The sequence below is a fragment of the Candidozyma auris genome, chromosome 2 (assembly GCF_003013715.1).
Source record: "Candidozyma auris chromosome 2, complete sequence".
Classification (NCBI taxonomy): Eukaryota; Fungi; Ascomycota; class Pichiomycetes; order Serinales; family Metschnikowiaceae; genus Candidozyma; species Candidozyma auris.
The window spans coordinates 406,666-421,999 of NC_072813.1; the positions used below are offsets into that span (position 1 = coordinate 406,666).

Below are 15,334 nucleotides of genomic sequence, written 5' to 3' on the forward strand. Positions count from 1 at the left end.
TGATGCTGGTCATCCCATACTTGTGCCTTTTGTTCCACCGTTTCACACAAAATGTTAGCAAACCCAAAGACAAGGATTTACTTTACTAGAACAAATCATTTAATGGATGGAAAGATAAGAACGATCTTGTTGATATGAGATGAAGCTTGATCTTTTTTCTCTCCTCCCAATTCCAACCACTTACTTCAATTTTGCAACTTTTTTGTAACATTGCGCAGATAACTAAAAAAGAAGTGGAAGTCGAAGAAAATACAATCGTCACTTAATTATAATAAAAGAGACATAAACTATAATCTCGAGCCCTAGATTAGCCCGATTTCACTCTCTCACATCAAGGCCCTCTGACGTCGAAGTCATTCGTAGTGACTGCTTCTCGTGGAGTGCCACATAAGGCGCACCCTACATAGACACAGAATGCCTCGCGTTTATCGCATCTCAGAACTCATCGCATGGTCCACAGGCATGAAAGACTACATTATTAGCTTTGCGCAGGCATTTCCTAATTTCAGAGTAGCTGAGTTGGAGTCACTAGCCGATCTAAATGGCATAAATATAGATTTGAGTGGGCATGATGAAAAGAAACCGTTTATGAAAGTTCAACTACAAGACGATGAGCAGGCAAGACGACTCATCAAGAGGTCAATTCTTGCGAAAGGCATATACGAGCTTTGGGGCGAGGGGAATGATTTAGCATCGCTCCACGAAAGTATTAAAGCAAACGCTCTGGAAAAGTTCGAAACCTACAGGCATAACACCTTCAGGTTTGATTTCGTCAGTTTCATGGGAGCCAAGACCACTGAGGAAAAGATCGAGACCATTGATACTTTCAAGTACTTAGGATTTCAGGGCAAAATTCGCTTGAAGAATCCCGAGGTCATATTCTCGGTTTTGGAAGAATACTATGTGTGTGGTCAAGAGAAGGCAGACAAACCTGAACACCTCTGGTTCGGTAGACAGGTCGAAATAAGCGCAAGATCCGAAGGGGTGGTAGAACAGTATGATTTGAAAAAGAGGAAATATATCGGGACCACGTCGTTTGACGCCGAATTGGCGCTTGTCACTTGCAATATTGCACAAGTAAAACCCGGAAAGGTCATCTACGATCCTTTCACTGGCACGGGGTCCTTTTTGGTTGCAGGAGCATTCTTTGGCGGATATCCCTTGGGCACGGACATAGACGCCCGGTCAGTGCGAGGCAAGGGACCCAACAACAATCTCTATTCGAATTTCCGCCAATACGGTACGGCTCTGCAGTTTCTTGACGTGTGGATTATGGACTTCACGAACAATGCGCTTAGAAGGGATTTTGTGATAGACACAATTGTGTGTGACCCTCCTTATGGAGTGCGCGAGGGCCTTAAAGTATGTGGAGCGAGGGATCCGGCGAAGGCCGAAGGCAGAGAGCATCATATTGTAGAGGGTGAACTCGGTTACAAGCGTCGGGACTTCCTTTTTCCAAAAAAACCTTACCACCTTGCCAATCTTCTTGACGACTTGCTTGAATTCGCGGCTGAGAGAATGCCAGTGGGGGGTCGTTTGGCATTTTGGATGCCCACTGCCAACGACGAGTTTGTCGAGCACCACATTCCACAGCATGAGCGCTTGGAGCTCTTGTATGTACTAGAGCAGGAGTTTAACAAGTGGTCTAGAAGACTTGTGGTGTTTGTCAAAAGAGACGAGAACTTCAAAGGCGAGACAATTAATCGCATGCGCAGTGAGGGAGTCACGCATTTTAGAGACCGCTACTTCAAAAGCTTTAATGAAAAAAGCAAGCAGCCGTCATTTCCAGTTCAGGGAGAGGTCTAGGTCAAGCACCATACCTTGAAGGCTCTCCAAATCAAGAATTAGGGGGTGTTGCTGCGCCCGGGACCCCGACAGCATTTTGGTCAGAGGGTGAATAATAGGGAGAAAATTTAGCCTGCCTACATTGGGACCTCCTCAGATAAGCTGCTATTAACTGGTCTCTTGGTCGCAGGGATGCGCTTACAGTGCGTTGACTTGAGACATATTCGCTGTCTCTCGTAGGTGGTTCTGCGTCTGTCACCTGCACAAAGGTCTTTTGCACCCATTACCGTGCGTCCGATGCATTTACAGGTCCCATGCTTTACAACAGCGCTACCCGAATATACCAGGCCTTGCAATTTATGCGTTTACAAAACCGAGGGGATTTCGATTATTTGGGTCTCCTTAGGAGACCCTGAGCTGTTTGATTGGACAATATTTTTGTTCCAGACTCAACTGAGGCAAAAACACCCTATTCTTGCTCCTTCCCGGTTACATTTCTCAGACCTAATTGTAATATAAATACTTGCCAAGGTACCCATTAAAAGTTACCTCACATATTCATTAATACTAGCTTAAAATGTCTCCTCCAACTATGGTCCAGAAGCCTGTCGGCAATGTCGACCTTAAGACTCCAGTAGTTCGTCTTGAGTCGAACTCTACAGACTCTCAAGTCAGTTTCGCTGACTGGGACAAATTCAATTTTGCTCCTATTAGAGAGTCCACTGTCTCGAGAGCCATGACCAAAAGATACTTTAATGACTTGGACAAGTACACCGAGTCTGATGTGATTGTTGTTGGGGCCGGGTCGGCTGGATTGTCGGCTGCGTACGTATTGGCCAAGAACAGACCTGACTTGAAGATTGCCATCATTGAGGCCAGTGTTTCTCCCGGTGGTGGCTGCTGGTTGGGCGGCCAATTGTTCTCTGCGATGGTCATGAGAAAGCCTGCTCACTTGTTTTTGGACGAGCTTGAGATCGCATATGAGGACGAGGGTGACTACGTTGTTGTCAAACACGCTGCCTTGTTCATGTCCACTTTGATGTCCAAGACCTTGCAATTCCCCAACGTCAAATTGTTCAACGCTACTGCTGTTGAGGACTTGATCACTCGTCGTGACGAGTCAACGGGTGAATTGAGAATCGCTGGTGTGGTTACCAACTGGACATTGGTCACTTTGAACCACGACACCCAGTCTTGTATGGATCCTAACACCCTCAATGCCAACGTTGTGCTTTCCACCACTGGTCACGATGGTCCATTCGGTGCCTTCTGTGCCAAGAGATTGGAGTCGTTAAGACCAAAGAGCGCCAATGAGCCATTCGAGTTGGGTGGCATGAGAGGTCTTGACATGAACAAGGCCGAGGACGCCATTGTCAAGGGCACTAGAGAGGTCGCACCTGGCTTGGTCATTGCCGGTATGGAGTTGGCTGAGGTCGATGGCTCCAACAGAATGGGCCCAACTTTTGGTGCCATGGCGCTTTCCGGTGTCAAAGCCGCTGAGTCTGTTTTGAACGTGTACGAGACACGTAGGAAACAGAACGAAGCGTGCTACGGTGGATTGCAGAACTGAGCTACCCGAATTTTTGACGATTTATGTTTGCAATAAATTTTGATTCGAATCACTGGTGTAATGTAGCGATGAGTGCGATTTTGCAGCCATAGTGTACATCGTGTAGTCATCTGTAGAGCGTAACTTTGAATTGAAGTTGTCACGAGGGAGTGAAGATGAGAACTTATGAAAAGTAAGTCAGACATCACAGTTTTCCATGTCAAAGCAGTATCCTACTTGTGATTTCTAGGTGGTCCTTCAACACCAAGAAACCTGCACACTGCGCCCTTCAAGTTGTAGTCAAGGTGGTGTACCGATATTTTCAACAATCATCTCTACTCAATCTAACCATGGCAATCGACAACCCTAGTGAGGATGCCTCGGAGAACTTTAAATTTTTTGGCTTAGGTGGTTGCAATGAGGTGGGTCGCTCTTCTCACATTTTAGAGTATAAGAACAAGGTGATTATGTTGGACTCTGGTGTTCATCCTGGTCTTAGCGGCATGAACTCATTGCCATTCTTTGATGAATACGATCTTTCAAAAGTCGATATCCTTCTTATAAGTCACTTCCATTTGGATCACGCCGCGTCTTTGCCCTATGTCATGCAACAGACCAATTTTAAGGGCCGTGTTTTTATGACCCATGCCACGAAAGCCATCTACCGTTGGTTGCTTTCAGACTTCGTCAGAGTGACTTCGATGACAGGTGGAGGCGACGAAGGTAGAACTGAGAACAACTTGACGAATGCTGCTGGCTCTGCAAATTTATACACGGATGAGGATTTGATGACATCGTTTGAGAGAATAGAGACGATCGATTACCACTCTACTATCGAGGTGGACGGCATTCGCTTCACTGCTTACCATGCTGGACATGTTCTTGGTGCATGTATGTACTTTGTTGAAGTCGGCGGGCTCAAAGTCCTATTTACAGGTGATTACTCCAGAGAAGAAGACCGTCATTTGAAGGTTGCTGAGGTGCCCCCTACAAGACCTGACATCTTGATCACAGAGTCAACATTTGGCACAGCTACACACGAGCCAAGGCTAGAAAAAGAGGCACGCTTGATGAAGCTTGTCCACTCCACTATTCTCAAAGGTGGTCGGATTCTTTTTCCTGTATTTGCATTGGGTAGAGCACAGGAGCTTCTCCTTATTCTAGAAGAATATTGGTCACAGAACAAGGACATTCAGAACATCAATATATATTATGCCTCCAACCTCGCAAGAAAATGTATGGCTGTGTATCAAACGTACACAAGCGTCATGAATGATAGCATCAAACTAAACCCAACTGGGTCGTCAAAATCAAACCCTTTCGATTTCAAGTTTATAAAGTCTATCAAAAGCGTGGACAGAGTCCATGATATCGGCCCCTGCGTGGTCGTAGCTTCTCCTGGTATGTTGCAGAGCGGTGTGTCTCGACAGCTTCTCGAAAGATGGGCTCCAGACCCTAAGAATGCTGTGATAATGACAGGCTACTCCGTTGAAGGAACCTTGGCAAAAGACTTGTTGAGAGAGCCTACTGCGATCCCATCAATAACCAATCCAGACATGTCTATCCCTCGTCGCATATCTGTCGACGAGATTTCATTCGCAGCACATGTAGACTTCATTGAGAATTCCGGTTTTATAGACGAAGTCAGTCCAAAAAAAATTATTTTGGTGCACGGTGACAGTAACCCGATGGGAAGACTTAAATCGGCATTGCTTAGTAAGTATCTGTCCAGAAAAGGCACAGAGGATGAGGTCAAAGTGTTTAATCCTAGAAATTGCGAAGAGGTTCTCATTGGATTCAAAGGTGTCAAGATCGCTAAAGTTGTTGGGAGACTTGCACAAGCTCAAGTTGAATTGATCAACAAAGCACTCAAAGAAGAGACAAAAAGTCCAAAGATTGAAGTTGTTGAAGATGGCGTTTCCAAGGATAAGGATATGGTTGACAAAAATGAAAAAGAGGATGCTAAGGAGAGCAAGACAATCGAGACTGATGTACAGATTTCAGGAGTTCTCATCTCCAAGGATTTTGATATGAACATAATGAGTCTTGAGGATTTGTCTGAATTCTCCCAGTTGAGTACATCTGTCGTCAAGTCGAATGCTAAACTCAAGGTACATGCAAATGTTTCGTTGGTAGAATGGCACTTGGAACAAATGTTCGGTCATATTAATGTTGTGATTGACGACAATCAGACATGGGAGTGTATTATCATGAATATGATTTATATCACTGCCAACAAGGCAGAGTCAGACGCACTAAATGTGACAGTTGAATGGATCAATGATAATTTGATGGGTGATTCTCTCGCTGATAGTATAGTTGCAATTCTTCTATCCATTGACTCGTCTCCAGTATCGGTGAAGATGACGTCTCAGCATTGCTCTCATAACCATATCAAAAAGGAAGAGGATACCGATATGGTGAAGCAAGAAGCCCCAAAGAAAGCGCACGCCAACACTGATATTGCGAGCCGAATCAATCGGATCACTTCGCTCTTGAAATCACAATTCGGAGATTCTATGAAATCTGTCAGTCAAAGTGAACTTGTCATAACAATTGGAAAGAATGAAGCCAAGGTTGATCTCAATAAGCTCGCTGTCGAATGTGGCTCGAGAGTTCTCAAAGATCGTGTAGAAAACATCATAAAAAGAGGTGCTAGGCTAGCAGCTCCGCTCAGCTACCAGCAGAAGATGGTACTGGCTTGATAATTATCAAAAATCATGAACGTGTTGATAGGTAAATGAATAATGATAAATGAGTACCCAAATTACATCTAGTGATTTTCCTTCATAGAAAAATTGTTCGGAATGCTAGTACACAAGAAATGGTGCGCTATCTCCAATTACATCTATAGCGTACTATCACTTTTACCTATGTCGTATGTCCTTTTAAATATAAAATTAGTAAAGCTGAATGATAAATGAACTGTACTAACATCAGTGAACTTATAGATCGACCACGTTCAGAGCTTACGGAGAGTGAACTTCAAGAGCTTGAAGAGTTCGAGTTCAATCATGGCCCACTATCGCTTATACAAAACTCAGTGAAGACAGGTGCACCTGTGATGATTCACTGCAGGAATAATCATAAGCTACTTGCTAAGGTGAAGGCGTTTGATAGGCATTGCAATATGATTCTAGAAGATGTTAAGGAACTCTGGACCGAAACAACGAGGAATAGCAAGGGCAAAATTATAAAGACAACGTCAAAGGAAAGATTTATTGTCAAGCTCTTTCTAAGAGGGGATTCTGTGATTATCGTGCTCAAAGTTTAGTGATATAGACGTGTGATACAGTACAAACACAGCAAAAAGACGATTTAATTGCAGTGCACTATTGCAAATGGGCAGATGCACTGGTTCAAACCGTTTGGACACGAAGATGAAGAATTCTCATGGGGTCTTGATTGAGGCATACCTGACTTAGCCTTCGGTTTACTCCAATGGGTATCATAAGTCAGCGACTCAATCGTTATATTTTGTATAGAAGTAATAATTCCAAAGGCTAGCTGATGTTAAATTACAGTATTCGATTTATATGTCCATTGGTAGAACCTGTAGATTTGATCAAATGGCTGCAAGCGGTGGGCTTCTCAGATTAAATGAGGGCGCACGATCAAAAAGAACGAATAATACATGAAATTGAAACTCCGAACTCAAAGCACAGAGACATTGCGAATATGCTTCTCGCAAATAAGCAATCTACGAAAATTTGTCGTGTTGCGCTTCAGCCCTGAGCAACTTCTTGCTATTCTGATCAAAGACACGTCCTTGAATCAAGAGCCTCAAGTATGGTGTAAGTTTCGAATGCTGGCGATCTTCAATGAAATAGAGGTACAGAGTCTTCGAAACGACGTTGTATTGCTCGAGATCAACATTGACTTATTTCTCCAGACCCTAAAGCATTTTGAAAAGGCTAATAGTCAAGACTTGAGCATCAGATTGCAACGGAAAGACGCTTCGGTAGATGGAGCCAACACTGGAGGTAGCAGGGCGGCATCCTTGGCTTTATACTACTCAGAAGTCACGGCATCAGCAAATACTGTCAACCACACTTTCAGAATCCCCGTAAAGATCTTAAAGGGTTCAACTGAAATTCTCCACGAGCCTGAATTGCCTAAAGTTGATCTCATGATGCGACTTCCTAACGAATTCTCTTCGACTTACAAACGTTTAGATAAATTCAAGAAGAACCTAGCTGGTGATTTAGTCACGATAAAAGCTAGTGGAAAACGAGGTGGGTATTTGGGATTTGTTTTACATGAGGAAGGCAAATATCGAGTTACTATACGATGGAATGACAAATTGGTGGTGCATAAGCCCAAAGTTTCCAGCTTGGACACAGACAGTTTACGAGCACAAGCTTTGGCTGAAAGGGAAGAGCCTGTAGATGAAGACGACGAATTGGAAGACACAGAGATTGTTGTGAAGCTCAAAGACTGGAAGATGGCGTCGAAAATCGTTAGCACGTGTAAGACGATCATCTTTCTCATATGTCACAAGGAAGCATGCGTGCTACACTGCTTGCTCGACGATACTGATGATGTCGAGGTGTTATACTTTATAAGTGGAGTCAAGATCCGTGACATGGAGGACTAATGCTGATGGTGTGCTCACCTCATCGATAATATTAGACGGTTGTGACTCAGTGTGACTCCTTCGCGCGACGTATATTATTCTTACTCGTCTCCGAAATAATACTACATTGACTCCAACAGGTACTTCTATTATGTCGATTTTGGATCGTGAAGAGCCCCACTATTTTGGTGCGGGCCCAGCATTGTTGCCATCGGATGTTCTTAAACAGGCAGCTTTGGACTTGATCACATACGGTGGTGAAAATTTGGGTATTGGTGAGATCTCTCACCGTTCCAAGCTTGCTATCGAGGTAATTGACGAGACTAAGGCTAATATCAAGAGTTTGATTAGCGTCCCAGATACCCACGAGGTATTTTTCATGCAAGGTGGTGGTACCACAGGTTTCTCGTCCATTGTGTACAACTTGATGGCTAACTACGCAAAGAAGCACAGCCTCAAGAAAGGTAAGGCCGCATACGCTGTTACTGGTGGCTGGTCAAAGAAAGCTTCGGAAGAAGCCCAGCGCTTAGGCTTCGAGGTGGATGTTGTGTATAATGGCAAAGAGAAGAAGTTCGGCGATATAGAACCCTTCTCAAACTGGAAGCCCATTGACAAGGAGAACACTGCTTACCTTTATGTTTGTGACAATGAGACCGTTCATGGCAATGAATTTAAGACGACCCCCGATACTCTGTATTTGCCCGAAGGTGTGGAGTTAGTCGCAGATATGTCTTCCAACATCTTGTCGAAGAAGATAGACGTCAGCAAGTACGGCGTGATCATGGCCGGCGCACAGAAAAACCTCGGCTTAGCTGGCTTGACTATCTATATCGTGAAGAAGTCTTTGCTTGAGCAGGCATCTGACGAGGAGTTGAGGCAGGCTGGTATTCCGTTATGTCCCATCGCCTTCCACTACCCCACTGTTGTCGCAAACAATTCCGCCTACAATACTATTCCAATATTCACGTGTCAAATCTTGCGCTTAGTCACTGACAAGCTCATAGCAGAGGGTGGAATTGATGTCCTCGAGAAAAAGAACATCCACAAGGCTGAGCTCTTATATGGCGCTTTAGATAAACACTCAAATTTGTTTAACTTGCCAGTAACTAACCACCAGGTTCGTTCTCGCATGAATGTTGTATTCACTCTACCAACTGAAGAAATGACCAATGAATTTCTCAAGGGAGCTCAAGAGAGAAACTTGACTGGGTTAAAGGGTCACAGATCTGTGGGAGGCATCAGAGCATCTATCTACAATGCTGTTTCGCTTCACAGCGTTGAGCTTTTGGTTGCCTACATAAATGATTTTGCTGAAGCCCATCAATGAGTATTCGTTTCATAGTACTGAATTAATAGATGGCCTGTAATGAACTGGGTGCAAATCATGTCTAAAGATGCGCACTGAAAATTGCACATCGAATTCTAGACAAAACACCATTATACTTCACCAACATATGTACCTCTCGGCTCTACGAAGGAACCTTGCAAGTCGATTTCGATTTCCATCGTCCAGGAGTCTTAGTGGGACTGCAATAGCTCATAATAACCCCACCACGTTAGTCCCACAAAATCGGATTCCCATACTTGATAAGGATACTTATCTCAAATCGATTCACGAAAGAATAGAAAAAATACCTCTAGAAAACTATAGAAACTTCAGCATTGTTGCACATGTCGATCATGGCAAATCAACCCTTTCAGATAGACTATTGGAGCTTACAGGGGTCATTGAGCCGGGCTCTAACAAGCAGGTTCTTGATAAGCTAGATGTGGAAAGAGAACGAGGCATCACCGTGAAAGCCCAGACATGTATGATGTTCTACCAGGACCCAGAAACGAAAGAGGACTATTTATTACATTTGGTGGACACACCAGGGCACGTCGATTTTCGTGCTGAAGTGTCACGTTCTTATGCCTCCTGTGGAGGTGCTCTCCTTATCGTGGATGCGTCGCAAGGTGTTCAAGCACAAACCGTGGCAAACTTCTACTTGGCATACAGCATGAATCTTAAGTTGATCCCAGTCATTAATAAAATTGATCTTGATGCTGCTGATATCCCTCGCGCCATGGACCAAGTGGAGCAAACATTTGAATTGCCAAGGGAGGATTGTATACCTGTGAGCGCCAAAACGGGGCTTCACGTGGAGCAAGTGCTTTTAAGCATCGTCAAAAACATACCGCCTCCTGATGGCAACCCCAAAGGCAAGTTTCGTGGGCTCCTCGTGGACTCTTGGCACGATCCTTACTTAGGTGTCGTGATGCTCATGTATATTAAGGACGGGATGATCAAAAAAGGCATGAAGCTTCTCTCTGCACACACAAACAAGAAGTATGATGTGAAGGAGGTCGGTGTGATGTATCCTGAGAAGCTTCCCATGAGCCATGTCAAAGCTGGTCAAGTAGCCTATGTTATCCCCGGCATGCGCAACCCGAGAGAAGCTATGGTTGGTGATACATTTTTCCAGAATGGTAATAATGCTGGTCTTGAGCCACTACCAGGTTTTGAGGAGCCAAAACCTATGGTTTTTGTAGGAGCGTTTCCCGCTGATGGGGGTGAGTTTAAGCAAATGAACGATCATATGGAGCACCTCGTTCTTAATGACAGATCAGTGACCCTACAGAAGGAGACTTCCAACGCGTTAGGGCTTGGATGGAGACTTGGGTTTTTAGGCTCACTTCACGCTTCCGTTTTCCAAGAAAGACTCGAAAAAGAGTATGGCGCTAAAATCATCTTGACAGCTCCAACGGTTCCTTATAAAGTGATCTACAAAGACGGAACTGAGAAGATTGTTTCAAACCCTTCGGACTTTCCAGGTGTCGACAAAAAGCACCAAAATGTGGAGCTGATTCAAGAGCCTTTCGTGAATGCTATCATTACCATTCCAGATGAATACGTCGGAACTGTCATGTCGCTATGCGATAATGCCAGAGGTGTCCAAAAGGAGCTCGAGTACTTGCAAACAGGACAAGTCTTGCTCAAATACGAGATTCCAATGGCACAACTTGTTGAGGATTTCTTCGGAAAGCTCAAAGGTCTCACGAAAGGATACGCCTCCTTGGACTACGAGGACGCGGGTTATCAACCATCTGATGTTGTGAAGTTAGAGCTCTGTGTTAATGGTGAGCCTCAGGATGCATTAACACAAATTATTCATAAATCTCAATCCCAACAGCGTGGTAGGGAATATGTCACTCGCTTCAAAGAATTTTTAAAATCACAGCTTTTTGAGGTTGCTATTCAGGCGAAGGTCCTGAACAAGGTTGTTGCTCGGGAAACAATCAAAGCCAAGAGAAAAGATGTGACTCAGCGTCTACACGCTGCTGATATCTCGAGAAGAAAAAAATTGCTAGAGAGGCAAAAGGAGGGAAAGAAACAGATGAGGGCTACTGGCCGAATTCAAATAAACAACGAGGCATACCAGGCATTCTTACGTCGTTAGCCAAGCTGTGATTGCATATGTACATAGATTCCTACTTTATGAACCCTAATTCCAATTCACTAATTTAATTGCACAAGAACTTTTTGTATATGATGTTGTCGGTCTCGTCAATGTATTTGTAACCAATTTGATCCAAGAAGCTCTTGAAGTCTTCTTCCAAAGCTGTCTCTGGAAGTACAAAGCCACACAATACTTTGCTCACGTCATTCCCATGGTTTCTGTAATGAAATAACGTGATGTTCCAGTTGTCTTTCATGGCTTGCAAGAACTTGGTTAATGCGCCCGGTCTCTCAGGAAATTCAAACTGATACAACTTCTCCTGACCAGGTTTGAGTGTGCTCTCGGTTGGCTTACCACCCACTAAGTAACGGCCGTGTGTTTTTGCTAATTCGTTGTGAGAAATATCGAGATATTTGAAGTCGTGCTTGTCCATAGCCTCCATAATGGCAGGCACCTCCTTTGCCTTGTTTACAACGTTGAAACTGACGAAAATATTAGCTGGATGCTCAGAATTGACAAGTCTGTAAGAAAATTCAGTGATGGATCTTGGGTGGATGATGTTCTGAAGCTTCACAAACTCACCAGGTCTGTCTGGGATGGAAACAACGAATGAAACTTCCCTACCTTCACCAAGCACAGCTCTTTCACTGACGAAACGTAATCTATCAAAATTCATATTTGCACCAGAAAGGATAGGAACGTAAGTTTTTTTCCTGTGGTCAATCTTGTCACTTGTATTAGCGATGTACTTCTTCATACCAGCGACACCAAGTGCTCCTGATGGCTCAACGATCAGTCTTGTGTCCTCAAAGACATCCTTGATGGCTGCACAAAGCTCATCGGTGTCCACTCGGACAACTTCATCCACGTACTTTTCACAAAGTCTCCAAGTTTCGTCACCGAGGATTTTGACAGCAGTACCATCGGCGAACACACCCACCAGATCGAGTTCAACCTGATCTTTCTGCTGCAATGAGCGGTACAAAGCATCGGCATCATAAGTCTCAACTCCGATGACCTTGACGTGAGGAGCCACCATTTTTAAGTAGGCAGCAATACCAGCAATTAATCCTCCTCCACCTACTGGTACAAAAACTGCATCCAAGTCATCAAGAATAAGCTGTGTAGTTAACTCCAACCCAACAGTACCCTGACCAGCGATAACATACGGATGGTTGAAAGGAGGAATATTTGTCAAATTGTCAAGCTCACTCAACCTTGCACACTCTTGTTTGGCAGCATCGAAGTCTTCGCCGTACAAGACAACTTGCGATCCAAGTCTGGAAACGTTGGAGTATTTGATGGATGGAGTAGCAGTGGGCATAACAATTGTGGATGGAATATTTAGTTTTGCAGCCGAGTAAGCAACTCCCTGGGCATGATTTCCGGCAGAGCAAGCAATGACACCATTAAGGGGGGTATTTGAGTTTGAATGCAATTTTGCAATCATATTATAGGCACCACGCAATTTGAAAGAGAAGACGGGCAAGAGATCCTCACGTTTTAAATACACTTTGGCATTACAACGGTGAGACAAGTTCACAGCGTGTGTCAATGGAGACCCACCTTTGTCCACAACATCGTAGACTCTGGACGTCAAGATTAATTTGGTGTAGTCTGGGTTACCTTCTGCGTCGTACTCAACGTTCTTAAGCTCGGGGTACTTTTTCTGAGAGACCAGAGCTGATGATTTAAAAGTTCTTTGTATTGTACATGAGCGCAATGTTGAAGCTCTACTACCTAACAACGTCACACCATAGCGTGCTTGCTGTAACATAATATGGAAAGTTGGACTAAAGTATCTGGATTTCTTCACCATGACTCAGGCGATGTACGCGCGCAGGCCGCATGTCCTAAATGTACAGTCCACAAAAGAGGACAACTTAATGAACGTTAGTATTATCGAACAAATATTCAAAACCTCGACGTCGGAGTCAAGGTATTGTTGCCATGGTATGGCCGATGAAAATCCTATCGGTTATCCGAGATTGCTAATTTCTAGTAGAAAATCCAGGTAACTGATAGTTGCGACACCAGAGAGGTCTTTGTCATATTGCTTGAAGATATCTGTTAGCTTCCGGAGGTACACTAATAACTCAATGAAAGCGTCAAACTTTAGTTTTCCAACTGAAGCACCATCTGGGGAAGACTCTTTATTGCTGAACTTCTGGAATATATGAAGCACAAGATCGACATTGAGCTTGTAGCCAATTTGTTCAAGGATCCTTTGAAACTCACCAAACGAAATGTCTCCCGATTTGTTCAGATCAGCCGCCACAAATAGCTTCTTGTAGGCCGTCAAATACTTCCACAAGGATACAAATTGGTCAAAGTTGAGACCTTTTGGCGACGAAGAGCCTGAATTGCTAAAGAGCTTAAGCATGAGGCGCACGGTGGACTCTTGGAAACGAGTGTTATCGAAATTGAGTAAGGCCATGGACAATTCTCTTGCTGAGATTCTCCCCAGATGATTCACATCTACTCTATCAAAAGTAGAACGCAACTCAGCCTCCAATCTCTGTTTACTGGACAGCTTTGACTCAGGGAGGCTTTCCTTGGAGCGATTATGGCTCAGGGAAACGACAGGAGCCTTCTTTGAAACTTGCGGTGAGGTCTGGGCATGCTGTTGTTGCAGATTCAGAGAGACCATACGAAGTTGCTGCTGTGGATGTTGTGGGGGAGGAACAGCATGGGTCTGAGGAGGAGACATGTACTGGTCATACTGAGATTGATTGGGCACATGTTGCGGTTGTTGTTGTTGCTGAGAATACTGCCTGTAGTTCAGAGGCTGGGAAGGCTGAGTCTGGTAGTACTGAGCCTGACTTCCGTACTGTGTTGGCTGCTGCAGAGAATACTGTTGCAGATAATACTGCTGCTGTGGAGGCTGCTGAGAAGCTGGTGGTGGTGCTTGTTGATAGCCGGGACGAGATGGAGTTGGATAAGACAGGTAAGCCTGGCCTGGCTGTGTAGAGTACGGGCCAGGCATTGCCGGTAGGCCCTGACTAGGGTAGGATTTGTAGTTATGATGGGGTGTCTGGTGTCTAGACGAATTGTGAGGATTACCATGAGCGCGACGTGGTTGATGACTCGCGTGGTGATCTTGTTGAGGATGTGACTGGGAGCCGCCAACAATGTATGTGGCCTGTTGGGGCGTAGGGTAAACGGGTAGATCGTCTGAATTCATTGGCTTCTCTAATTGGGGCTAAAGGCAGAGAAGGGAACGGAAAAAAAAAGTGTGATAGTTTTGGGTGAATATAAGTGTGCGTGAGAGCGTGGTTGAAAGAGCACTACAAGTGCAGGAAACCTTGGTGGGAGACAAGACGCCTCCGATAGTCGTATGGAATAGAGAAATCTTATAAGATTATAAGAATTGCAAGATACTGATTCAATAAGCAATCCATCCGCTTGCGAACCAATTGCCCTAATTTGAATTCGTTCATCATTCTGGTGTGCCCTGAGAATTCTTTAGCTCATATCTATATTAGGAAATTTGCACTATGGTCCCGCAACTAGCCCAGACGCCGTTTGCAAGAAAAACACTTATGGCTGAGCGCGGTATAAATAGATTAAGTGAGACGGGCTTTAAGTGAGCAAGAATGGAGGCAATCATGAGGATGGGATCTTAACGAGGCTGTAATTTGTAATTTGCAGGGAGATTGAGTGATTCTCGGCAATCGCGTCTTTCTAGCACTATCCACGTTCTCAATACATAATGGATGTTGAGGGTAACGAGGAAGAATAAAGAAAGGAAGAATAAAAAAGAAGAAATAAAAAGAGAAGAATTAAAGAAATAAACAATTCAATGCCACATCCAGAATTTCCTGCTTAATCGATTGACGAGATCAATATGAGGATGGCGCTTCCAATTGGGTGCAACAGGTCACTTTCTCTAACGTCATGTACTAGTGGTTTCAACTGATACTTCAAATTCCCGCTACGTATTATAGAGCTTCTATGGTTGGAATAAGGTATGGATTTCATGAG

The 15,334-nt window shown here is 44.2% G+C and overlaps 9 protein-coding genes across 9 annotated transcripts; 7 read left to right on the forward strand and 2 right to left on the reverse strand. All coding sequences in view use genetic code 12, as the record gives it.

The window, feature by feature from the left end:
* Positions 1 to 414: 414 nt before the first annotated feature.
* On the forward strand, positions 415 to 1,806 carry CJI96_0001633 (tRNA (guanine-N2-)-methyltransferase; the record flags this gene model as incomplete). The annotated part of the gene is made up of 1 exon (XM_029035168.2): positions 415 to 1,806. One exon carries the CDS (start codon positions 415 to 417, stop codon positions 1,804 to 1,806), a length of 1,392 nt encoding a protein of 463 aa, XP_028890410.1.
* A 556-nt stretch (positions 1,807 to 2,362) lies between these two features.
* Positions 2,363 to 3,355, forward strand: THI4 (thiamine thiazole synthase; the record flags this gene model as incomplete). Its single annotated transcript, XM_029035169.1, has 1 exon — positions 2,363 to 3,355. The coding sequence occupies one exon, from the start codon at positions 2,363 to 2,365 to the stop codon at positions 3,353 to 3,355; it is 993 nt and encodes a 330-aa protein (XP_028890411.1).
* Positions 3,356 to 3,684: 329 nt separating this feature from the next.
* Positions 3,685 to 6,039, forward strand: CJI96_0001635 (cleavage polyadenylation factor subunit YSH1; the record flags this gene model as incomplete). Its single annotated transcript, XM_029035170.2, has 1 exon — positions 3,685 to 6,039. The coding sequence occupies one exon, from the start codon at positions 3,685 to 3,687 to the stop codon at positions 6,037 to 6,039; it is 2,355 nt and encodes a 784-aa protein (XP_028890412.2).
* A 168-nt stretch (positions 6,040 to 6,207) lies between these two features.
* On the forward strand, positions 6,208 to 6,608 carry SMD2 (mRNA splicing protein SMD2; the record flags this gene model as incomplete). The annotated part of the gene is made up of 2 exons (XM_029035171.1): positions 6,208 to 6,212; positions 6,275 to 6,608. 2 exons carry the CDS (start codon positions 6,208 to 6,210, stop codon positions 6,606 to 6,608), a joined length of 339 nt encoding a protein of 112 aa, XP_028890413.1.
* A 360-nt stretch (positions 6,609 to 6,968) lies between these two features.
* On the forward strand, positions 6,969 to 7,931 carry MEC3 (Mec3p; the record flags this gene model as incomplete). The annotated part of the gene is made up of 1 exon (XM_029035172.2): positions 6,969 to 7,931. The coding sequence occupies one exon, from the start codon at positions 6,969 to 6,971 to the stop codon at positions 7,929 to 7,931; it is 963 nt and encodes a 320-aa protein (XP_028890414.1).
* Positions 7,932 to 8,061: 130 nt separating this feature from the next.
* On the forward strand, positions 8,062 to 9,237 carry SER1 (O-phospho-L-serine:2-oxoglutarate transaminase; the record flags this gene model as incomplete). The annotated part of the gene is made up of 1 exon (XM_029035173.2): positions 8,062 to 9,237. One exon carries the CDS (start codon positions 8,062 to 8,064, stop codon positions 9,235 to 9,237), a length of 1,176 nt encoding a protein of 391 aa, XP_028890415.2.
* A 127-nt stretch (positions 9,238 to 9,364) lies between these two features.
* Positions 9,365 to 11,350, forward strand: CJI96_0001639 (GTPase GUF1; the record flags this gene model as incomplete). The annotated part of the gene is made up of 1 exon (XM_029035174.2): positions 9,365 to 11,350. One exon carries the CDS (start codon positions 9,365 to 9,367, stop codon positions 11,348 to 11,350), a length of 1,986 nt encoding a protein of 661 aa, XP_028890416.1.
* A 64-nt stretch (positions 11,351 to 11,414) lies between these two features.
* ILV1 (threonine ammonia-lyase ILV1) lies at positions 11,415 to 13,127 on the reverse strand (the record flags this gene model as incomplete). Its single annotated transcript, XM_029035175.2, has 1 exon — positions 11,415 to 13,127. The coding sequence occupies one exon, from the start codon at positions 13,125 to 13,127 to the stop codon at positions 11,415 to 11,417; it is 1,713 nt and encodes a 570-aa protein (XP_028890417.2).
* A 201-nt stretch (positions 13,128 to 13,328) lies between these two features.
* On the reverse strand, positions 13,329 to 14,534 carry CJI96_0001641 (uncharacterized protein; the record flags this gene model as incomplete). The annotated part of the gene is made up of 1 exon (XM_029035176.2): positions 13,329 to 14,534. One exon carries the CDS (start codon positions 14,532 to 14,534, stop codon positions 13,329 to 13,331), a length of 1,206 nt encoding a protein of 401 aa, XP_028890418.2.
* Between the last annotated feature and the right edge of the window lie 800 nt (positions 14,535 to 15,334).